General features: G+C 39.2%; 1 protein-coding gene across 1 annotated transcript in view; it reads left to right on the forward strand.

Moving 5' to 3' along the window:
• CMC1 (C-X9-C motif containing 1) overlaps nt 1-26095 on the forward strand; it is a 44181-nt gene that overhangs the window by 16925 nt on the left and 1161 nt on the right. The window contains exon 3 of the mRNA XM_055803369.1: nt 25614-25704. Within this exon, the coding sequence (XP_055659344.1) occupies nt 25614-25704 (91 nt within the window). The remainder of the gene's footprint in view (nt 1-25613; nt 25705-26095) is intronic.

Here is a 26095-nt window from a genome sequence, read left to right on the forward strand (position 1 = left end):
GAGGACAGAAATACACAAACTTTAAGGTTTGTACATTCGGTTCAGTTTGATTTTTGGGTTACTAGGCTTGTAAAAACAGAAACAGCTGAGTGACTTCGATAGGTTGCGTGTTTGGACTTTGAAAGATTTGTCTTGAGATCCCCAAAAGAAATTACTGGATCACTGAGTCAGTCACGAGATCATAATTTTGTGTTATATTTGTTGGATATGTTTTGTGTATTTGTTTTATTATAACAGAAAGCAATTCTGCCCACCTTCCAAAACCTCAGTCTTTTTTTGCTGGGAGAAAAGCAATCTTGCTCCAGAGATGGGGGTTTTAATTCAAAACTTTTTTCTTCTAAATTTTGTTGTCTACTACTGATACGTGGTCTGGGTTTGGTCCTTTAAAAGTCACCAAGAGTGACTTGCAGGTGTCTTCTGTAGTTGTGACTCATTTGTAAGTCTCAAGGATTCAAGTAGGAAACCTACTACACACTTTTCAGGGTGAATACAGGGGTAGATAGTTCAAATCAGCCTGATCTTGCTGTTAGGAAGGCGGTGAAGTAAGGGAAACAATTTGGATGAGTGAAGACCTGATCCTGCCTGTGACTCTGTAAATAAGCATGTGGCCATTTCTTTTTTGAAGCTTGTTGTGGGAGATATGCTTTTCTGTCTTGGTTGTGAGTTTTGTGTGGTTTTTTTAGTTTTTGGGGTTTTTTTTGTTTTTGTTCTCTTTCTTCTTTTTATGAGAGGGAGACAAAAGGGGGATGTTTCTGTCTGTGCAGAGTTGAGGAGCTTCTCTGGAGAAAACTGTTAGGTTGGTTCTGTTGTCTGTAGGAACTGTGTAGTTAAGGCAGCTGGGTTCACATTGCTGAAAAAGCTCTTGCTACTTCGCAAGGCTTTAAAAAATGGTTTGGAAAGTGTGGCTGGAAAAGGACATTTCCAAGCAGCCACCCTCCTCCCATTCTCCAGTTTCCCCATTAGCCATCTCCTCCTCAGGGCTAATGTTGATACTTAGTGAAAATGATGGGATGCAACACTACTGCAGGCTTCTCTACAGTTGAGCATGACCAGTGTCAACCAGAGTTTTGATAATGTGCAGTTACTCAACAGCCCTGTCACTGACATTATCTCTGTCCCCGTAGGGGCCACCTGCTCTAGACCATGACCCTTACACCTGACACATCAAGGCCCATAAAACCAAAGAAATTCCTGATTGAACTACATGTGATGCTGCACATTTAAATGCACATCTTTACATATTACTTTTTCAAAAAGAAGTCTTGTTATATATATATTCTCAGAAATGCAGATAATGAAATATGCAAAATACATAGCAAATTGCAGCTTGATGTTCCTCAGGAGTATTGCTCACTTTCCTTTGTATTGCAGACCAAGTTCTGTTAATTGATGCAAGCCCTTGCTGAATGCTGCGGGAGGATTAACCTGTTGGTACCTACAGTCATGGTTCTGAGGTTTACACTAAAAAGATGCTAAAACTGATAGTAGTGGGAAGTTACATGATGGTCACATTTGAAAATTTTGATGAATCTTACTTTCTTGAAGCAAATTAAACCCCAAATCACCATCTGTGGCTGAACTTTGCTCATCTGCTTTGCCTCAATGTAAAATAATAGTCCTTACAATTTTTTTTTTATTTTATTCACGTATTTTAGGAGTATTTGGGAATACAGGAATCCTCTAATTGACCAAAGCAAAACTGTGAAATAGCTGATAAAAATCAGTAATTTACATGACAACTCCTGGTAACTTTTTTCTAGTTCACTTGCTGTGGCCAGAAATTGCTTACATGTGCTTGCATGCATATTGTTCAGAGTTTGATGGAAAGCCTGAGAGGTTACATGGGAGGAATAATAAAATAGAATGCTGCCTTATTGCCTTCAACTTCATTTTCGTGAAAGGAAGGTTGGTATAATCTGAGAACAGTTTCAATCCAGTGACAAAAATGCAGGTGGAGGAGTGGAGAAAAATGTTGTCCTCTGTTGCTGTATTTATTGTCTGACTATTAAAGTACATTATAGTCATATTGTGTGTGACCCTGTGACCCTATATGAAGCTATTGAGATTACTGTTGAATATGCTGTGCAGTTGTTAGTTACTTAAATTATTTTAGGTGTTTTGATAGTGTACAGCTATGTTTAGTATTGGTAGTAAATTACTATGTGTTTTTCCCTTGCTAGAGTTTCTCAAGGGTAAGTTGCTGAGTTTTTATATGACGTTCTTGTTTGCACACAATAGCTTTTATTTTGAAAAAAATTATTCAGCTTTATGTATTTCCAGTGAACATTTACTCTCATCACATTTAACTATGTGAATTAGTACAATCTCTAGAGGGATTATGGTATATTGAGCTTTGCCTCAACAAACTGGGCAGAGGAAACAGCTATATGTAAATTACAGTTTGAAGAGATGAAATGCTAGATCTCATGGTCTTTTTTTTCCTTTTTCTTTTTTTTTTTTTTTTTTAATGATACTTAGAGCATTAACTACCCTAAGCTATTTCAGGGGATTTTATAGAAAAGAAATATGAGAGCATATTGCGTGGCTTGGCGATGGAAATTTAAGCATTCTAGCTGGTGTTAGGACTTTGAAGAAAATGTTTGCGGAGGGAACTTGCCCTATTTGATTTTTTTTTTTCTTCCCCTCTCTATGTCATTTCAACCCAGCTGATGACAAGAAATGGGTCAGACTGCTAGCTTTACCACTGCAACTTAGTTGTGTGGGGTTTTTTTTATTTATTAGGGAATGGAACAGCTTTTACAGGGACAAAGAGAAATGAAATCACTTTCAATGAAAGAAAGAGGCCTCATTATAGCCACCAACAGCAGTTATTGACAGCTACACTTCCTATTAACAAGGAGCATTTAAGAGTTTGGCTGTTGGATCTTTGGACTTGATCTAATTTGCTAGCATTAATTAGTTTCTTTTGAGCACAGACACTTGGTGCTCACAGCTATAGATTTGGAGGACTAATTAGGACAGAAAATTGAACAGAATGGGGTAAGGCATTAACCTTCAACCATTACCAGCTGGGGCTCTGATAAAGACCACAGAGTCCAAATGCTCCTATTCATGCAAAGAGTACTCTAATGAATATCAATTTCAGCTAGGTTGCCATATCCTACAAGCACTGTCTTAATTTTGATTATCTTACCTGGTAGAGATTTTTGTGTATACATATTAAAGTGATATTGGTAGTTCAGAGCTCGTAGATGACAACCTCAAGAGGTTACCTGTGTGTTGTCTAGTCTTTCAGTTTGGTTTTCTCAACTTAGAGGTTTTATTGGTTTCCAGTTAAGATCCTGAATTTCAAATTGTTTACCCTGTCCAGTATAAATGTATTAACATAGCGTAGGTTAATTACATGATGTTAACAAATGCTGGTTTAAGTAGAGAATGTCTGCATGGTTTTGGGTTACTGTAGTACATGGTAGTAATATCCATGACAGGAGCACTGACCAAGCTAGCTGCTGGGGATGGAACAATGGGATTGCTTCTTTCCCAGCTTTTATGGTGAGACACAGGTATTACATTGTGGTGTTAACTTGGTGATCCAGTTTCAGGGGGAAAACTGTTCTTTCAGACTGTGTCTGCAGAATGGAAGTACTTTAATTGTATATAAAGAAAGGAGAAAAGCAATTGCTTTTGGCCTTTTGTATCTTCTCTTGGATCGTTTGAAGTGCGGGACTTGAAATAAAGATCCAAGATCATCAGTTGTTTAGTCATATCACTGCTCCCTGACAAACTTCCCATCAAATCTGGATCATTGCTTCTCTCTTCATGTGACTTCTGTACCTGGAAATTCCTTGACCAGTGATGAGAAAAGTGTGAAAAGTCTCTTTGACATCCTTTCTTCAAGCTTGTTGCTTTCAGCAAGGTTATGTTAACATAGATCCTGTGACTTGGGAAGAATTGAATCTGATTGGGTTATATCTGGTGTTTAGCTCTTTGAGGCTAAGGTTGCCTTTTATATGCTCTTAATTATTTCCAGTTCTCCACTGGTAAACTCTGTACTGTTGGGTTGAGTAGCTGGTTCCATGTGTTACAGTCCTGGTAGGGTTGGTTTGATGAAAGCTGTGAAAATAGAGAAATTCAGGCTTGCCTGTAGCTACTGAACTTGGGGTATTTTGTGGTATTTAGACCAGTTTTTAGAGAACCACTTTTTCTGATTGTGAGGTGGGTATCCATAGGGAAGCAGGCAGTGGGCAGGGGACACCTGGTCAAGTTGTTCTCCCAACAAAAAGAGGAGGCTAGGGTAGTTACTGTTGCGGCCTATTACTAATACCAGGTTTGTATCTTTTCCTAGTTGTTACATACAATATTTGCTGATTCTCATAGTTTTCCTTCCCAGTTGACAGGTTTTGTTTCTTCTGTGTCATTCGTACTACTAGCAAGTGAGGGCATACTTGGGATTCCATAGGGGTTTTTTTGTATACATTCGTTGATGATGGTGGTAACCTACAGATGCCATGTGTTGTTACAGTATTACTGTGGTATAGTTGCACATAGCAATGCATTATTAATGGCATCATGTGTGACTTATGGTAACTGTTAGTTTAACTGCATATCCTTAATGATGTATTAAGTATGTAAGTTGCTTTGCAGTTCTGGATTATAAACCCCTCTTAGATACTACATTCAACAGTAACACAGTTAGCACTTTGTGTAAATAATTCTAATACTTCTAGGAGGTCATGCTGTATTCCCGTTGCATGTGTATGAATATTTATATTGTGTATGAATTATGAATATTACCCTGGGGTTACTTTCACACAGAAAATAGGTTATTTTTCAACTGTTGAAGTCAGAATGTTTTGTGGAGATACCATTTGGATCAGCAGTGGAAAACAGAACTTAACTTGGTCAAAAAGTAGCTATTGTGTATTCAGAAATACAATAAATAGTGAGCTTTCAGATAGCCTACAAGCCGTGTATTGACCTTGTAAAGAATGTATGATATTGATGGTAAGGTAGTAGGGGAAAACTTCTGTCCATCATTCTTTAGAAAGCACATGAAGTGGGCAAGTGTATTTGCCAAAGAAAATTGCTCATATGAATCACAAAAATTGAAATTAATTTCATTAATTCCAGTTGAGCAAAATGGGAGTCAGAATAGTAGTTGCAGTTTGATCTAATATATTTTGATTTTACGACACAGTGCATTATGAAAGTTGTAGTTTTGATCTCCTTTATTTCCTGTGTATATATCTTTGTGTAGAATATTATGAGTCAGCAGAGCCAGTCAAAAAAAAAAAGGGCAGGAATTACAGGCTTTATCAGGCAGTAGGGGAATGCGAGTTAAAGCTGAAATACATTTTGGCAAATAAACACACTTTCAACAAGATGTGGTGGTTTAAATATTCTTCATGCTTTTTGGTGTTCTGGAAACATCAGTGTGTTTAGTGAAATCTCAAATTTTCATCCTGTTTTGGGATGAAATAATTTTAAACTTCTCTTTCCATGTGGAACAGTAGTTCTAAAGGTTGCTTAGGCTAAATAGAGTGAGTTGTCCCTCCAGCACTTATTCTTTATAGAATAGGTGGATCCTGTGGTAGCACCATGGACTGATGAGAACGTAAAAAAAAAAAAAAAAAGTTGAAACAGTTTTGTCTGTTGCTGAGTAAAACCACATTCTTGTGCATTATTGTTCAGGTCCTTTTAGTAACTGCCACAGAAAATAATCCCCCTCTTTCCCACCCCGTAATTTAGTTTTGTTACTATGTTGTTTTCCAATAGTTGTCTCTGTGGTGCTGCATAGAGTAGGGAGATAGGTGCTCTGAAGAATGTTTCACTTAAAGGTTTGATGCCTGAGGAATGAGTAAAGGCTACAGTAGTGAAAGGCCGTAAAACACGTGTGCTCTGTTGTCATCCCTCTGAATTTTATTTTTAACATTCTTGCAGAAAAGAGCGCCTGGAATGCGTGCTGTCTAAGATCAGGATAGATACTTTTACGTGACGTGTAAGCATGTGACAGAAGGCGAGAATTATTTTGGATGAGTAATCAAGAGCTGCAGAGCTGGTCAGAAGATGTGAAGGGAGATGGACAAGGAATGCTAGAGCTGTACAGAGCTTTGGAGGTACGGATGAGGCTTTACATTTATGATCAGGAAACAAGAAAAACAATTTAGCTGCTGTATTCTAGATTTGAGGGGGATACTAGTAAAGGATTTGAAAGGAATCCTGTAAGGGATGGAAGGTAATAATTCTGATGGGATAATGAGTAGGAAAGGACCTACACTAGGAATTTCGAAGAAGATAGTGTAAAAGAGCAATGCATGAAAATTTCCCTTGGATGAACAGATTCTTATCTTGATAGCCACTGTATTGGGAAGGAGTTGAAATAGTAGGGAATTTTGGACTTCAATTATGGTATTAAGGGATCTGCCTTCTTACCTTTTTCCTAAAATGAGTTTAAAGAAAGTTTTCTTTAAGTCTGAAATGCCCTTTTTTTCACTTCTAATAGTCAAATTCAGGATTTCCTTGTATGAATTTTGTCACATATGTTGTCTTGCACTTTATAGCCTTCTTTCTTCCTGTATGTGATGCAGAATTTCTCCAGAAAGTATCTAGTCTTCTTTCTCCCCCTTTTCAATATAAACTAAATATGCCCTCCAAGCCCTCCAGATCAAGAACATATTTTGAGGATATTTAAATAGTCCTTTTTGAAACACTAAATCATAAGTCTGCTTATGTGTGTAAATTAATCATTACACTTGCACACCAGCCTTGGTACAGGTCTTGCTTTGTTTCTTGGTGACAGAAACATCCTGTATACTTTACTGTAACGGGATGCTCATGAAGTTGGTGAAAAGCACTGCAAAGATGTGGCTTGAGGTGTAATCTCACATCTGTGGGTGTAGACTGTCAGACCTTTTAAAAATCACTTTATGAATTCACAGCTTATGTTGGCAAAAAGAACTTCCGAATGCTATTGTTTACTGTATAGGAAATGTTTAGCGTGGAAGCACATAGGAGAGGGTTGAAAGCAGGACTTCTTGATGTGATCTAGGCTGGTCTAACTGTGCTTTAATAGCATTAGCTTCAGTTGTATAAAGAGACTATCCAACCTGAGTGCTCTAGACAATTCCCTCCTCATTGGAGGGCACATTTATGAAGTGTAAGAGGCATGCAGGGCTGGAAAGGACTTTTCTTAGGCCATCATTTTCTCTCGTGGCCATATCTAGTGTGCCTGTGTTTGTCCTATAACCTGATCGATGTTGCAGGTTCTATAGAAAGGCTGTTCCAATGCCTAGGTTTTTTTTACTGTTCAAAGAATGATTTTTTTTTTTCTACGTTTTGGGGCTTTATTAAATGCCTACACTAACTTTTCTTTTTATATTAAGCCATTTATGTTCTCAGATTCCTGGTAATGGTCTGTATAAAATCAGCACTTTTAATGGAAGAAATAGGACAAACTTTTACCTAGAAAAGGCAAGAAGAGGAAAAAGAAAAGGGAAAATAAAAGGCTTGTTCAGTAACCACCCTGGAAAACTGTTTCTTCTGCTGAGTTCCTGAGATGGCTTAGGGAAGGTATTGGACCCCGAGATTCCAGGGTTGTTTTCAGGACCGTGGAGAATTTAAAACAAAAATGCCCAAAATCATAATGTCATGAAGTAAAACAGGGAAAACTAGTGCTTTCTGGTTGAAGAAAATGGTATCTAGTAAAGAAGAGTGACCGTGGTCTGCAACTTCAAATACTGCACTTTATTGCCCATTACTTTATTTTCTGCCTTTGTGGTGGTAATTTTCTACAGCGAATCTTGACAGCCCAGTCAAAATAATTCATAAGGCCAGTGATGAAAAGTACTATTTATTTTTTTGGTGTAAATCCAGGTTTGTCATCCCTCATCTGTCCTGATTCCTCCTCTTGTTTGTTTTATGTGTTCTGAGTGTTTTTTTAATGCTCCTTCTTAATGTATATAAACTTTCCAACTTACAGTGTGCCTTATGTTTAAGAAACATAACAAACGTACAGTCTAAGCATTGCTGAAGAAATTGAGCTCCTAACTATAGAAAACCCGTGTGTTACGGGTTTCGCATAAGCATTAATTTGTCTGTGATACCATCCTGTGTATGGCTGTAGAATAGTAACCTGGGGAAGATGGTACCTGTCTTGTGTGCCATCCCATTTCCTACCCCAACAGTGCAGCTTGCAGAAAGTTTGGGTGTGCAGGAAATGTCCCTTCTGTTTCCAGATTGCAGATCAGAGGGAGATATTTGATAGCAAAAGTCAACACAGTTGAAGAAGCATGGCATGCTGAGTGAGACGCAGTGCAGCAGGGCAAGCACGTGGACTGTCAGGGATTCAGATGGGCGTATTCCTTCTGCCTGTCAGGAAGTTCAGAATTCTGCCAGGCCATAGTGTTTACATTCTTACATTATTTTAAGGCACTGTTTTGCATTAGTACCTTAATGTAGGCTTCAACATCTGTCTAGTTAAAGAACAGAAACTTACCATTGCTTTCCATATAGTATGGAAAAGAAGAATATAAAAGAATGTATACTGTTTGGGCTTATATAACCAAATATTTAATTACTAATTAATTAGTAAGTAGCTAACTAATCTTTAACAGGGTACTAACAGTGCTCAGAGTTCCTGTGGTGTCTTCACCACAGGAATATCCACTTTTGTATCCAGTGTGCTATGTTTAAAATATTTTGTGTTATGTACATCTAATGATGCTTCATTGCTACTGAGTAATAGTACTAATTGTTCTTCAGCTTTCTCTTTCTAACAGAGATGTCCTCATCTTATACTTTGGAAAACTATTCATGATTCAGCTACTTGGAAAATAAAAAGCATATACATGTATATATGATGGAATTTTTTAACTTTGTACATTTAAAACAGCTTGAAAAAATTTTAAGTCCTTTGTGGGGAGTGAGAATGGTGTGGAAAGGAATCCTCTTGCTTCAGCAAGGCTGTTGTGTAAGTTCATTTTAATATGCTTCATCTGTTGAGTAACTATGAAATTTCAGCTGTGTTAAAACAGAATATTGCTCAGGGAATCTGTCTTCCTCACTCTGCCATCAGATTTGTGTAAATACTAGTTACTGACTGTGCATAAACTTTTGAGAAACATTCATTGTTGGGCAGAGAATACTTAGTAAAACACCACGCCAAAAAAAAATTTTTGCGCTTCTATAGAGGGAAGGTATTTGACAGAGTTGGCAACTCTTGCTTTAGCTGCATTCTCCCAACAGGCTAGTAATTCAGATGAATATTTCTGGTCTCAGGTTTTTCTCTTCTGCTCTTGCCATTTAAATAGTAGTTCAGGAAAATATGGCATGTGATTAATTTTTTTCCCTAAGTAAAATATGCTAATTCAGTTATCTTCTAGATAACTGCTTACATATTCAAATATGCATTTATGTACCTGAATTTAATTAGTGTCTCATTACTGCTATTGTTAATGAAAGGTAAGATTCCGTGTTGGAGTTTTAAATGCAAAAATATGTTACAGTCTCTGTGGAAGACTGCTGGGTTGCTGTGACTGCAGAATGAAGTTCTCTTCTAAACGATGACGAGCTGAACTTGGGAAATCAGTGCAACATTTCACTGGCAATTCTATTAGTGCAGCTGAATTCTGATCTTATGGTCTTACCCAGGACTCATAGTTCACAGAAGTATTTTCACTCTGAGGCATAAGCAGTGGTCTCGGTGCAGTGCTTGTTGTTCCAGACCTGGCATTAATATCACTGTTGCCCTAGTGTTTGAGTTGCTTGACTTGCCTGAAAGCTAATTCAGCCACTCTAATAAGGAGGAGAAAAAAGTCACCTCTTTAAGTGTGTTAAAAGTACTTATGGTAATACAAACTCTAAATTACCTTTATTTCAGGTCCGCCTAGGTATATTTCACATGAAGGGTAAATTGCAACAGTGAGTACAATTGCTTTATGTGAAGCAGGTGGAATTCCCTAGTTTCTAATGTAATACAGTCGATGTTAAAGCTTGATTACAAAGTTGATATGCTAAAGTTTAGGTTCTACCGTGTGCTATGGGCACCCATATAAAGAGATACGGTAGCAACGAGTGTTTTGTGGTCCTAACCCTAACTGACTGCACGATAACTTTTTACTTTGACAGGTTTTGTATTAACAGTTCTCCAGTGCTCAAGCCTTCTAAGCCTTGGCGGAACTTGTGGCAAAAGTCAGAATGATCACTTAAAGCTTGTTATATTTCAGGCAGGCAGAGGGGATGAATCTGAATAAGAAACAGTGTCTAGCCCTCCTCTTCTCCCTTATGCAGTCTTTCAGAGCTCCAGTGGGGCAGCAGCGACTTCATAGTGTTCTGCAGTATTCGGAGAGGAGATGCTTGTGAGTGGAGCACTAAGCTTGGAGACTTATGTTGGCTCCTTGAACTCCTCCTTTATGATTTCTTGTTAAGTCATGTAGGATGGGAGACATTCATCCCTGTTCTAGTCATGTGAAAGTTATGTCTAGTCTAAACCAGTCGTCCTGTTTAAATCTCTTGAGTGGGACCTGACAGCATTCTGGAAGTAACTTGTGCTTGCTGGCTCGCTCTGTCTCTCTGTTTTGTGTCAAGGCAACAAGAAGGGTCAGCAGGGTACTACTTCCAGAATCAGCTTTAGGTGAGACAAGTTAAATTTTAGGTGTCTAAAATTACGTAAAGTGAATTCCACTGGTAGTCATTTTTAGTCTCTGTTCACACATGTAAATGAGGATAAGACCATACATGAAGGAGAACTATCATGGTCAGTGCATATGTGGCACTGCATTGGTATGCATAAAGCAATTGGTATGCATAAAAATATGAATTTCTGTTAGGGTATTTGATCTCCTGCAAAAGCCATGTCGAAACCGTTGGGCTTCGTGGGCATTTGCTAAAGGATTCCTTTAAGCTGTTTTTTTCGTCCCTATCTCAGGTTGCTTCCACAATGCTTGTGAGTCCCATTGATTTGTTAGTGTGTCCTCTAACATTAAACATCAGTGTGTCTGCAGGTTCTGTGCAGATGTGGACTGGCAGGATAGTAAGTGCCTTTCAGCTCCCGCCAAGATACGGTGGGAAGTAGGGGAAGGGCAGTTGATGCCTGCTACTTCATTATAAACAAGGCCCAGCTAAACACTGGAGTTAGCAGTTTTAAAATTTGGGAAGAACACTTGGAACTGAATGAAGGTTTTTTACTTTTATGGCCCCAGTTACTTCCCTTTTTTTCTTTCATCACTAGCAGCAGACCCAGACTCTAGCTGGAGACTGAAGAATAAATGAAACTGTTTTCCATAACTAATTTGACATTTGATTTCCCGTTCATCTTTTTTTTTGTCCCCAAATATTTATGATATATAAGGCTGAAATCATAGTACATAGGGGAAAAAAAGGCAAATAATCCCAACAGTATAAACTTAAATTCATAAATCTGAGACTTGCAACCAGCCTGCTGGACAGGAAAACAGATGCCATGCAATAAATTAATACTAAGCTGAATAATAAACAAGATGTATTGTTAAAGGTCTTTAATGCAAAGAAAGTAATTCCAGACTTTCATATGCTTGTTTTCTGTCTTTAAATGAAGCCCTTGCATGTGTTTTCTTTATTGTTCTCTTTTGCACACATTTGAGCTTTGTTGGGTTGAGAACTCAGTCTCTGGTTGTGCCCTGGTGATTAACTTACACTAAATAGGCAGCAGTAATGTGATTTGAGAATGAAAAGGATTCATTTCTTTTAAATGAGGGGAAAAAACCCAAGGTTGAAGGAAATAGTTTACATAATCTGTAAACTAGTTAAGGAGCTGAATATTTATGCAGGTTGAAATTGAAGCTTAGTTGCCCTCTAGGGGTTTTACATTAATACAGCATATGCTAGCTTTTGGGCGGGTTTTTTTTTTTTTCCTTTCAGAATAAAGCTGAGAGAAATCTTTGGAAAAACTTACTGACAAATCTGTGGTGGTGGAGGCATGTGTACATCTGCATTCAGTGAGTACAGCTCATTTAGTTCAGAACCCAGCAAATGGAAGAAAGATTTTTAGCCACGTTATGTTCTTCTAATTTCAGAGTACCAGTGGAGAAGGTACTCGGTAATCCAGTCATAGTACTGAGAGGTCCCAACCAGTAAAGATCCTGACATAGAAGTCAGGATATACCCCAAGGAGCTTTCAGCTCTAAGTAGGCATGGAAGACAGAAGGTTACATGGGGATGAATGGTGCTGCTGAGAAGGCCATGGTAATGGCAGCATTAAGACCCTCTAACGGTTTCTGCTTGTGTCCTAGCCACCGAGTGCTGCTTTGAGTTCTTAGTGTCCTCGGCTGCCACCAGTTCTTGTGTCACATCTTGCCTTACAGCAGCTTGAGCCTGTGTGACTGAACTTGTTAGAAACAAACTTTGTGGACTTGTTTAGAAAGCTGAGTAGTTCTTGTTTGGGTAGCGTATGGTATTTCATAGGAAGTATCCTCATGCCACGGGAAGAAGTGTGACTAAAATGGCTTCTAAATTAAAGCTACATATGTATTTGTCCTCCTCCATATTTTTAATGTCTCCTTTGCCAATAGTTTTATAGCAGATGCGTTGGTCTATGGTGCTATACAGATTTTTATGCCATTTGCTTATTAAACTTTGCACTGAAGAATAGTTTTGAGGGACTTCCATAGCTGACAAACAGTGGCTGTTGCTTTTTTTGTGGATTTATCAAAGGCTTATTTGTAAATCCTCTGTCTACAAATACTCCATTTTACTGTCTTCAACATTATAATTTTTGCTATGGAGAAATGACCTCATCTCTTAATTTCTCTGTAGAATCAGGTCTGTTATTACAGTGCCTTATACATGTGTAATGCTATGGCGCCAGGTGTACTGTTAGGTTCCGATAGCCAATAACATCACAGAAACATCTGCTTGGTTGTATCTGCTGTATTCTTAGGCATGACATCACGGCTTCAGCCTGGTGCTTTCTTGTCAAAACCAGTGACTTTTTCAGTAGAGCTTTATGTCATCAGTTCTGCCTTCTCCTGTTCGCTGATGCTTGATGTCCATGCCCGATCTGCCTGGGCAAATAAATGATTCTTGGAAGCTGTGCACTGGACCAAAAGACATGGTAGGTTAGAGGGGATGGTGGGTTGGTTGTTTTTAGGATTTTTTTTCCTCCCTTCTATGATCAGTTTCCTTCCGTGAGTAGAAGCACATGAGCTACCTTTAATGCAAGCTTTTGGTTCAGAACGTAACTGCTCTGTAGGGTTGTAAAAAGTTGCCAGTCTTGCCTGGTTCTCAATAGCCTTGGCCTCATCTGTTCAGTTTAACGTCTCTGAAAAGTTTGAAGAAAATGTGTATTGCCAGTTCAGGGAGGGTGTGTGGCGTGGGGCAATTCCTGGTCAAGGGGAGCATCATAACCATCCTATTCCTGCAGGGCAGTGTGCAGTGCTCACAGCTCATGGAGTTTTCCAGAAACTGAACAAAATACTGAGTTTTACTGTTTTGTCGTTCTTTTGTGTAACAGCTTCAAAGATACAGGAAGAGTATGGTGGCTGGATTATTGGCTATATCTGGCGTTCAGTCCTTTTTAGGTACCTGGTTATCACAGTCATTTATTTAAAACCATTTACAGAAGATGGAAGATAAGCATTACAGGGTTACTACCAAATGGCCAGATCTTGCTAAGCTTTAGTAGTGTGCTTTCTTGTCACATTGTTAAAATTCATCTATTCAGAATCATGAAATGAATAGGGAAGTCTGAAATACTGACTGCCTACATAGTCAATGACGTACTTTCTTTTGAAAAAGTGATTATACATACTTGGTCACACTCTGGCCACCATTGCAAAGGGTCAAGTTACTCTTCAGTATACTGTTCAGGATATAGATGCAGCACAGTTTTTTTTGCTGGAAAATAGCACTTCTGGTTCTGTCATCCTTAGAAATGCTTGAGTAGTACCTCATTTGGGAGGAATTCTTCCTGTGCCTCTACACTGGTATATGCTAAAGGCGAGTAATTTTTTAAAAAAGAGAGACTAAATATACACTTCAAACTAAGGTAAGTACATGGTAGTCTGTTTTGGAGATGCTGGAGTGATTGATGATCGGGGATTAATTTTGATCTATAAGGGAAAGTCACTTCCTCTTTTAAAAAGAGCACAAGTGTATTAATCTTTAATATTGTATCCTTGTTGGCGTGCCCAGGCGGCCTGAAGTTTTGACCCTATGCTGTATGCCCCATCCCACTCCCACTCTCTTCAGCCTTGAAATCCGTTTCACTTTTGCTTAGAAGATACTTTGTTTAATTCAGAGGAGGGAGAGCTAATAATAATAAAAAAGCAAACACACACACACACACACACACACACACACAAGTTTGGTATTGGGACTTTGAGTTAAAATCATACTTTTAGAAATACGCTAAATTGAACTGAGGGGGGAAAAAATATCCCTGAAAGAGCATGCTGTAAATTAGAGCTGGTGTTACGGCGGCGGAGCTGTGTAATCGCCTCTTCAGGAGTTACATAAATGACCTACTCTACCTCCACCGTGCGGTAGAAGGACATCACTGCTCTTTCTGCCTCTGGGTGAATCTGTCTTCTGTAAATAGGGGTTTGGTTTGTTGGGGTTTTTTGGGTTTTTTTTAACTTGGAGTTCAGCTAAGGAGTCAGTCACTATGGGACAGAGGGAGGGGGATGTTGTTTCTTTTAATCATCTGTTATGCTAACTTCTCAGCTGTCCCTGAGTGGCTCAGCAGCTCCCGGAGGAGGTGGGAGGATAAGCAGCAGCGAGGCTACTCTGCGCAGCTCAAGTTGGATGCGCTTGTTTATAGAAAAGCAGGCGGTGACAGACAGTAGCCATGGGGGAACTTGCATTTGTTCCAGTTCTGCCTCTTCCAGTGCCTGGTATGGTAACGCTTGATGTCAGGGATACTTACTGCAGGGTAAGAGGAGAATTAGATCAAGTCAGTCTTAAAGGAAGCAGTTGTTTAAAAACAGTGCAGTTCAGCTAGGTGGCTGTGCTCGTTGGGTGTGCTTCACCTGAAACCTTACATGGAAGACAATGCTTGTACTTGACAAGAACATTCGTAAAGCGAGTATCTTTAGTGGGCAAATCGTGATTTACCCAAGTAAACTGTTTCACAACAACATACTTACTTTGCATAAAAGGATTCTTTTTTTTTTTTCTTCATAATTTCAATGGGAAGAAAAGAAGGTATGCTTTTCTTGACAAATCTGCCTCAGTAGTCCAGCACATTATCATCTTTGAGCACTTAAACCTGCCTTGCCTGAGCAAGTACAGGCACTGTAAAGCCTGATACATGATTTGCTATTTCTTCCATTTTCTGAGGACATAACCCTCTTCTTTGTACTGCTGTGCTCTGGGTGTCTTGCTTAGTCAGAGGGAGGAGGACTTGGCTCTTGGCTCTTAAAGAGCTGGAGCTTACTTAATGCGTGTGGCGGTGCACTATATTTCTGTGGTTTTGAGGCAGAATACATACACGTATAGATATATGTGTATACACATGCATACACAAAATGCTGACAAATCTGGAAATCCAAGATGGGAGATTAGATCAGGTCAGGCTTGTGCCTACTACACTAAAGCTAACAAGTAGATACTTCTCTGCATGTGTCAGAGCTCCGTTTACTGTTGAAATCCAAGTTCTTTTGAAATTCTAGTGACTAAGCGCATATTACTAACAAATTATGTTTACCACAGCATTTCATCAGCATTCAGCGATAGTCAGGAAAATACTGTCTGACATTTTAAGCTGTACATTTTTAAAAATTCATCTTTTCAGGCTCTGTGATAACTTAGGAAAACACTTTCCATAGTCACGTATCATGTGTGCATTCAGAATTCTTATCAAACTGACAATTAACTTTAATCTTTCCACCCCTTAGCCCCCCCAAATAATTTTGGTCAGATTTCACGTGTGCAGGGCTGATACAGAAATGTGGAATGAGGAGAGCTGACCTGTCCTTGTCCAAGCAGCAGAACTAAGAACTGCTGAAAGTACTGTAAGATCGCATGTGTACTTTCTTCAGAACTCCAGTTTTAAACTCTAATTAATCTGGTGTATTTTTGTTAACAGTTTTGTCTATTTTTTGTTAGTTGTACTGATTGGGTTTGCTTGAATTACTGTGTTTGGCTGTGTTCCTCAGTCTTTTTTTTTTTTTTTTTAAACTAATTTCTTTCTTTGACTTGCTGCTTTTCAGTTTCATTCACTGTCTCCTAATGCTCATTATGAAATTCGGAAGAAAATGTCCAACAATCTGCTGTGGACAAGTGTGGGTTAATTGGGACAGACAGAAGTACTTCCTTGTTGTTGCTTTGGGTTTCTGGGTATACCTCTGACAAACAGCCACAATGCTCAGTCTAATTGGGAGTAAATTTTAGACTGCAGAGCACGTATAGTGAGTCCAGTGAGAGAGCATCCACCACCGTGAGCCTCTGTATCGTATGGGAATGGGACTGTCTTCATTGTTCATGGCTTTCTTGGATTTATTTGACATCCCTTGATGGTGGTTTATTAGTATCCCCCTTTTTCCCCAGAAATTCCGTCTTTAATGGTTGTTGGGTTTGAAAACAACAGAAACCCTGTTAATGTTTCTATTAAAAAAAAAATAGACCGGCAGCTGAGCAATGACTTCTGTTTTGAATTAAGTGATTTTGGAGAATCCCTGCGTGCCTTATATGTGTATTCAGAACTGGTGTGGTACTGTGGTTTCTAAGAAACCCCAACAAACAGCACAAGCAAAAAACCAATCATTTTTAATAACTTTTGAAACAGAAAGTTTAAATAAGCCATTGGTTTCCATTTGAAAAGCCCTGTCTAAGCCTTAATTTCAGAAAAGATACGCTCTTGCCAGGTGTGAGCAGTAGATCAAACCCAGAAACTTGTAATATCTGTGCATTTAAAAGATGAAAACTGTTGAGACTGTTGCTTCTAAGGGAAGGTAGATAGCATTACCAAACAAGTAACTGGATTGTTCTGTAAAAAAAACACCACCAGCCAACACACCCCCAACAAAACCCCACTCCCAAACAGCTTTGATCAGCAGACACCTTTCCTCCCTACTGCTTTGGCTTATTCTGCGTTCAGCCAAGGGATACTTTGAAGCCAGTTTATTTTTGCAGCAGGATTTTGAAAACTTGCTAATGAAAAAGGCATCCATGGTATGACATATAACCACAGTTGCAATAGTTGGGACTTCAGCAGGACTTGAGCAAGCTGGGGCAGACAGATGTTGAAGGAATTCCGGCTAGCCTATGCCTTTTTGGTATTGGGGTGGTTTTTTTCCACTTTCTTCCTCCTCTTCTGTTGGAGGCTTGTCATTTTAGACCCACTGTGCAGGTGATCATAAGGGTTTTAAAGGCATGTGAGAACTTTATGCTTCAAGGTATAAGCCAAGCTTACAGTTGATAGGAGTTAGGAAGAAACTTCACTTGAGAATTCGTTTTTCCATAGCGTCGACTTCATGGCACCTTTCCCTGAAGCAGCTGTTACTGGCTTCTGAGGCAGAAGGCATACAGGGCAAATGGGCCCTTTGTCTGATTCAGTATGTTATTTTCTCATCTCTAACTGTAAGTGTCCCCTAAAGCAAAGTCTTCAGATTTATTTCTAGGGTATTGGTAACATGTATTCTTTACTGCAAGGCAGTGTGCTTAGAGAATCATTTTCTATTTTTTGGGGGAAGTATTCTTCCTCTGCAGATCGCAGTTGTGCTGTCTGTCTTCCTGAAGATGCCTGCTCTATATTCGCCTCTCAATCATGGGACAAGTAACTTTTCAGCATTTAATATAGGAGTGCAAGAGATGCTGTAGTCTACTGGAGGATCCAGTTTGTATTGCGTGCTTTAACGCAAAGCTGGTTATTTGTGCTGAGAGTGCCCTGGAAAGCATTAGTCAGGAGGAGAGATCTTTAACACAGTGAATAGTAGTTCCCTAAAATTCTTGGATTCCTGGAATCGTCCTTCCTCCCCAGTCCTGTGTTGTGTGTTACTATGTATTGACCATCTGCCCCAGGACAGATGCCCCCAGCAGTATGCTGGAGCTACAAAAGCTGAAATGGGGAGAAGCTTTTTTGGGAGGTGGTGATGGGCAGGAAAACAGAAAGTATATGATTATTTTTATGTTACAACAAATGAATATTTGTGGAGACAAAGTATTTGATCTGATAACAGAGGTTCACTTGAAAGAGTCAAGGTTATTTTATGTCAATTTTCTCTTTGCCCTATATAAGATGCATTTAATTATTTCATGCTGTCTCCCTCTATTCAAATTAATCTGTCTTATATATATTGTTGCTCAAATTAGAATAATTCTTTAATCAGCTGTATTATGCATGCCATAGTAGACTAGAATAGGAAAGCTACTCCTGGCATACTGACGATGCATGTATTTTATTTGTTATTGTAATTTAAAAGTAAAATCAGAAATATTGATTTCTACTTGACTGGAGAGATGATTTAGTTTGAATATCAGACTGATCTTAATCAGGTGAGAATTAATTGAGTTGGAGGTATTAGATATTCAGTGATGTTAACTGAACCATGAGCAATCTACAGAGAAGCTTTCTTTTGTACTGTGTTGGAAATATCAAATAGCTTGTACTCTACAATCTAAAACAATCTTTTCATGTTCATCCTACTACTTCCTCTGTCTCATTAAACGTGCCAGTAATCTGTGCTGTGCATACTGAGTAATCTTTAAAGTAACAAGCTGATACATCACAATTTAATACAAAATTAAAAGCATAGTAACTTCACCATAAAACATTGCTGATAATGTTTTATATCAATTTCATGTTTTTGTACACCTTTTACAAACAGAATTTAAAACCTTGTCCTTGTTCACATTTTAAAGGGAACTGTTTCTTCCTCCTTCCACCATTGCCCCCCAAATCCTCGTTGTTACTTGGGCATCTTTTCTCCGCCCAGTGCTAGATCTCCAGGAACAACTGAAGCATTGGACAAAATTATTTCCTTTTTTGTGTAAAGGAAAGGAATAAAACATAAGCCTGGTCTGGATCATGATACAAGCTTTTTTTTTTATTTTAAGAGTGTGATAGCAGTATCATAAGTGTTGAGAAAATATAAATGGTGAGATAACACCTCTGTAGGACTTTCTCCTAAGTAGTAAAATTGTAAAGTCTTTAAATAAACTAGAGCCAGACCTGAGAGGATCAATTTATCTTGATAATGGGGAATATTTCATTTATTTTGTGTACAAGAACATCTGCAAAATAGATACATAATTATGATGGATAAAACTACAGTTTTATATGAATTGCACAATGCTTTGCAGTATGAGTTGATACAAAAGTGCCAAGTACTGTTATAATCTGAATCTGCAAAAAATGAACTTCCAGAAATAGCCTTCATGCTACACACAGTTCATATGCTGAAAGTAATGATGATGGTCACTTGGCATTGTCATATCAAGGCAGTTTCCATGCAGCTGGTTAGCTGGAGATAACTTCCAAATGCTTTTTGCTCTTCTCTTGCATTGTGCATGGACAGAATTCCATGTTTGCAGAAAGATATAATTATTTAGTATTTTTAAATTTAAAGTAAAAAAACCCACCCAACACTTTACCCCCGCCCCCCAAATGTAATCTGCTTACTGGTTATTCCCTTTTATTAAACCACAAAAAAGTAAAAACTTTCTGTTTATTTTTAATGCTTGGGGCAGGGTGTTACAGGTTGGGTTTGTGGGGTTTTTTTCATAAATTCTTTCCTTTACATATATGTAGCTGAAACTTTTGCAGTCCCACACACCAGTTCTGCCATTTCACGCTGCCAGTTCTGCCATTTCACGCTGAATGCAGCACATTGAAGAGACCAGCCACCCCTGCTTGAGGGTGGAACACTTGCATCTTAAATATGGCACCTTGGTTTTGTGTCCACTGTTTGTAGGTCTGCACTGAGATTAAGAATGTTAAAATTAACCTTGGTGTGGAAGAAAAGCGGTATCTTTATGCAGCAGAGCTGTGGCTCTGTGTTATGCCAGATGTTGGTTTGTCCCTTTGAGTCAAAATCCTGCAAGTTTTTATTTTCATCATGTAGGAGCAAATATTACTTGAAACTGTAAATGTGTTCCAAGATGAAAATGGGCAGTGCCCTGGCTTTTTAGTTCTTTTTTTTAAATTGAAATATATGCACCCAGACATCTGTTGGTGGACTCTACCAACTTTGTTATAACTAATTCTCTGGTAATGGATCTGATCTTTTAAAATTTGAAAATCAATACTTTCATGTGCTGATTATTTCATATGCCTCTCTGCTTGGATAGACAGGGAAATCATTTGTCCAGTCTTTATTCTGAGATAATTGAACCGTTACCCCGTTGCACTTTGGTTTCTGCCTGCTTCCCATATTATCCTGTAGCAAAGTTAGAAAGGGGGGCGGGGACGACACACCTCTTAAAAATAACAAAGACAAATGTTCTTCTTAAATACCAACTATTTTCCAGCAAAGTCTTAGGTGGACCGTAAGGATCTTTGTTTATAAAGTTCTTTACTGAGTTAATCTTCTAGCTAATTATCTAAGAAACCTTAATAAAAGAGTGCTCTGTAACTTGAAGCAGTTCTTAATCAACCATCGGATATACTAACAAGTAGTCAGACATTCAAAAGTAATTCTTGATAACCTCCAACATTATTTGTATAATTCTGTATCTGAACAGAATTATACAGAGACTTGGAATAGGATTTTATAAAAAATAAAAACACGCATGTCCGGACAGCTTTAGAAAAAAATTAGAAGGCTTTTAAAAGCTCTTCTGTTGTTCTGTGACCTTACATGTGCCGGGACCTACAAAAGCAGCTGGTTTTCCCCTTGTTCTTCATGTTTTGCTTTCTCAAGTCGGTAAGCTGATACAGGGAGACCCAGTGCAATACTGCTCTTAGATCCTGGGCAGTTAGAGATCTGGAGGTGCCTGGGACCAAACAGAGCAGCTTCCCTGAGATACTCCCTGCTGAAGAGTCAGTCCACGGAAGGGCTCGCTCATCACTGACCCGGCCCACAAAGCCACCGTGACTGTCCCTGAAAACTGTAGGAGCTGAGTGGTCTTTGCATCATGGGCAGATCACCTCTGTGTGCCAGCATGCCATAGTTAGCAGGTGAGAATTGGCAAAACTGAATTGCTCTGTATTCAAATACAGTAATTCAGCTTTTGTTCAGTTAAAAGCAGACCTTCGTCTTGGCAGAGATACCATTCAGCCTTAACACACATGGCTGATTTAGAGAAGGTACTAAATTGCAAGCTTGCTTTAGCAGTTAAAATCTCTCTGGGTGGCTGTAATGGCCAACAAAGTAAGAAGACTAAAAATTCTCAGAACTGTGCCCAAAATTCATTTGGGATTTGCCTTAAAACAGAAGTGTAAAGCTTTGTTCATGAGAGAGAAGACGACAGAATCTAGCCTCAAATCAGTGATGAACTGCTCTGAACTATTTCTGAGCTGTAGCCTCGAGAAGAGTTCTCTGCTGGGTGTGCGTCCCTCCAGACACAGCCTGTGGGGCTGACCTATGTCAGATATGATGTCAAGAACCGTAACTGCCGCAGGTGAGAGAGGGGTCCGTGGCCAGTTTCCGTGGTAACTAGTAGGCACCTGCAGCTCGTTGACGCAGTACTGGATCTGTGCATGGAGCATTCAGTGATGGACATATGTAGCTGTCCTGGCAAAGCCTCATCAGTGTTCATTTTATGGAGGGCAAGCTTTTCCTCCTTTCTAACAAGGCGTTTTGGCTCCTCCATCCTTCATTTTATTTAGCTTGTATTTGTAAATACTGGGGAAAATTTTTATTGTTTGTTTGTAACGTTTCTTTCTGTTGTGTTACAGTCTGCAGTGGATTTGCAGACTGCCCCCAATTCACATCTAGTTTCGCTGCCGCCTAAGGTTCTGTTTTGGTAGCTTGCTGCTTGCACTGTATCTTGTAGAGTCACAGAAGGCTATTTGCTGAAGTTGTGAAGATTGGAAGATGCACAAGATTTCTCAAAGGTCAATCCTGCTCTGAAAGAACAATTGTTCTTTGTATCACGTTCAGTACATCAGGAAGGAGGTTGGTTTGAGTGTGGGACCAGGTTCTCTAGCCTCCTGATTACCGCTTATACCTGCTGAAGTGTTAAACTACAATGGGCTTTAATCAGATCCTGTGTATCCGCTCCTTTTGTGGTATCTTGCTCTGCACTCTGAAGCTTTGGTCTACAGCACAGATATCGCTTGAGTGAGGAACGAGTGGTGATTGTTAAGATTATGGAAGTGGAGATTAATTCTTGGTTTGAGATCGTATCTGGAACTATTGTGTACTATTTGTGAGATTATTCTCTAAACAAGTAGTTTTAACACTCTTCTGTGCTGCACAATTTTGAGATGTTTTGTTTCACGACAGAGCTGTGAGCGTGACAGAGCACAATGAAAAATAAAACAAGGTTCTCCAGACTCCTGTAAGGTTTCTGGTAAATGTTTGTAACTAAACCTGTCTCACTCCTTACGTGACCGCCAAAGGGATTTTGAAGTGCTGGAAGTAAGAGGAGAGAGAGAATCAAGTTTTGTGTGCTCACGTGAGGATGCCCAGCGTGCTTTACCCTGCTCCTTTTGCCCCCGCTGCTGTTGAGCACCAGTAACGTTAAAGCTAGAAAGCTGGAAGCAGTTTTAATGAATTAGCAACTGCCTGGCCACATACCGCAAGTGGGCTGTCTGAAGCCAGGGAGTGCTTGCAGCTGCAGGTCAGGTTTTGTTCACTGGGACATCGCGCCTTGAACCAATCAAGACTGGTGAGCTAACAAGTGAGAGGGACCTCCTGTTGTCTTCAGTGGATTTTTTACTTCACAGTTTCCAGAAGGAATGATTACTAGGGAAAAACCCAAACAGCACAGCACTTAAGGAAGCGCCTGTAGAGAGCAGAAATCAGACTGGTCAAAAGGCAAACCATAAGCTTTCAAAGGCTTCTCATATTTTTCCTGGTAAAAACAAAAGGACCGTTTTAGAAATGTGATACAGGTATGCTTTTTGTGAGATGCTGAGGTAGGGACATTCCGTGTAAACAGTCCAGGCAAGAACAGAAGAATCATCAGATTTATTTCAAAACCAAAGAAACATTTTGATAACCTAATAGTTGTGTTGTTCTGAGCTTACACTGCTTCGTAAACTTTAGCTATCCAGAAGTACCCTCAGATCTGTGCATGTGTACTTGGGTGATTTTAGGTCTGAAAATGAAACACATATGCCAAATGGGATCGTAGCAATTGAGTATGGTTGTTAGTAAATACCTGTGAGCACAGGTTACAGTGTCTTCCTAACTGGGAGTGAACTGGTTAATTGAAACCCATTTTTTGCATACTTGAATCTGGTGCATTTTCAGATGGCATATGGTAACGTTACCAGCGTGTAACATTAGGTGCTTTGTTGAAGTATGTTTTAAGTGTTCATCAGTAATATGTTCAAAGTAGATAAGATGTCAATTCTTTGCAAAGTTTTGCAAAGATACATGTAAGTTTGGCAGTGTAAGGACACTTAAGACTGTTGTCAACACTTTGAGCAAACGCTGTTTTTTTTAATAAATCTCTTTATCAAAAGTCTGATTAATACAGCCATGGACGAGCAGATTATCCTCACCTAAGGGTTGCTTGCAGCTGCTCGATCACTTCCTCCTTTAAGTCTTGCCAGAAGTGTCCAGGGTACTAGAAGGTGGGTTTTGTTCCACTGAGGCCTGTGATTGCTTAATGCCCATTTCAGTGGGCATCTGCTAGGAGCTAAGGAGAGACTTGCTGCTTTTATAGGCATAAATCTGTTTTCTTGTTTATTTAAGTTTTGATGTAATGGAAGCTACATCATTGTACAGGATCAACAGTTCCTTAGTAGGGAGATCTGAAACTTCAGCTAAATGTCATGAAAACATACAACAGGTATAGGACTGTGCTACAGTTGGTGTGTTTAACAGTTGTGCCCATATATTCACATGGTCAGGTACTTGCAGGTGCTTGAGGTGCCTTTTGGATGCCCAGCATGGCTTCAGAAGGTATATCTGTACAGTAAACTTAAAGAATGGAAGTGATAGCAAAATTGCTATTTCTGTAAATATTACATACCTGGTTGCTGTGTGTACAAAAAGAGGAAGATGCTACTGTGGGTACATGAAGTACAAGTTTTTGGACAAAACAGAATAAGAGTAATGCACTGAGCATATATATACACACATATGTGATACTCAGTGCGCACAAATCGATGTGTGTAAACATACTCGGTGTTCACATACACCGAGTATAGATAATTATAGATAATGTGATTTACCCTTTGTATAACATAGCATCGTTTAGTTGTGATGTTACTGGATTAGCTGTAAGTTTTGCTAAAGGTGTGCAAGAATGTAATGATTCCTATATGCCCTAAATTTGCTGGATATTAAATCACTACCAGAAGCTCAGAGGAGGAGAAACGGATGGAACTCTGGAAGGCGACACAGCAGATTTGACTTTGTTCTTGACCTGGCTACTGGTTGATCTTGGGCAATTGGCTCGCTCTCTCTCACCTGTTAAATGCAGATATTACTAACTCAGACCCCTTATAACGAAACAGTTTGAAATCTCCTGATGGGAGTAACAGCCAAGTCTTTAATCTAGAGTTTTTATTTAGTGAAACATCTGTACAGGGTCCTGGAAACAATGAGGCGTAATTTTAGTTACTTCCAGATAAAAAACACACCCTTAACCCTGACTTTGCCATTCTGTTTCAGTGAGTTGGTGACTTTTAAAGTCTCAAGATCCCTAAGACTGACCAGGTACTTTCATTTCATTGAGCAAACAGATTGGGAAGAGAGATCATTGACTCTTTCCCCTTTTATGCTCCCTTGTTAAATGCTGGAGGTCATGATCCCAGAAATGTAGATGATCATCAATATTTTTGAGGGCAATGCTCTTTAATAGCCATTTGGACTTCAGAGAAACTCTGTATTGAAGAACAGCTACAGGCCACTACCTGGCACAGAGAAGATAGCGGTCCTTGGAGCACTGTAGTGCTGTGGAGCACAACCTGGCACTCCCAGCTGGTAAACTGCTGGCTTTCTCCTTGCACTCCCAAGGAAGAGTTTTGGAAATGCCAGGAAAGAACCATGACCTCGCAGTTTCTTAGCTCCTGTCCCAAGGAAACCTTCACAGGAGGTGACTGCCAGTGGCATTTCCTTGAGACAGTAGTTTCTGTCAACATTACTGCCCTCTTAATTTGTAGAAACAATTGTACTTCAGTAATTTCAAAAGCTTTCATTGCAGAGGAAGTGCTAACAACCGTGGCTTACCTAACTTTTCATGCTTCCTTTTGTTTTGCTGTGATAGCCCCGAGTAGTCTGTTTGAAAAGCAGACACAAGACTCGATGGATTTGCTGCAAGAGTAACTTCAGAAATTTGTTGGTATTAGCAACGGCAGTATGTGTGTGAACGTGTTGCATGATGAGGGGAGGAATCCAATTAAAATCTTGTTGCTAAACAAGTGACAAAGACCTTACAAACAGTAGGAGACCCTAGGCCAACTATGGTTGTACTAATAATAAATCTGATCTGGTCTGCGAGGGTTTTTTTATGGAACGGTATACACATAGGAGGATTTTTGTACCAATTGTCATTTTTCTAACTTCAGATTTAGTTTGTGAGTTGGTTTTTTTTTTTTTTTCCTCTTTTTTTTCCCCCAGCATTTACTAAATGCTGTCAAGAAACGGGTTTTCTCATGGTGGTGAAGTGTCGGCAGGAGAACACAGCCCTGAAAGACTGTCTGGTTGGCTAGTAAGTCCCTTCCAGTTTTTGTTGTTTTGTTGCATGGCCTATAAAAATCTAGAGATGAGTAGAAACCTTAACTCCTTGTCAAAAGAGTTATGTAAGGTTAGTGACTTGGATGTATTTTCTGAGAATTGTAACTTCACTTTATTAAAAAATGTGACAAGATTTTATTTCATTAATGAAGTTGTCCTGTGACTATAAACTCTCCTCTTGATTTAAACGGTGATGGATCTAGATGTTCAGCCCAGAAGACATGTTGTCCCGTATTCACTATGCTGAATTACGGATGTGGGGATAGGGGGGAGCAGTGCAAGTACCTTCATACTGTGTTAGTGAGACAGGGTACGTTTATTTTGATTTTGCTTCTTGAACTGTTAAGATTTACTCTTTGTTCTGA

The sequence above is a fragment of the Falco peregrinus genome, chromosome 5 (genome assembly GCF_023634155.1).
Source record: "Falco peregrinus isolate bFalPer1 chromosome 5, bFalPer1.pri, whole genome shotgun sequence".
In the NCBI taxonomy this organism is placed as follows: Eukaryota; Metazoa; Chordata; class Aves; order Falconiformes; family Falconidae; genus Falco; species Falco peregrinus.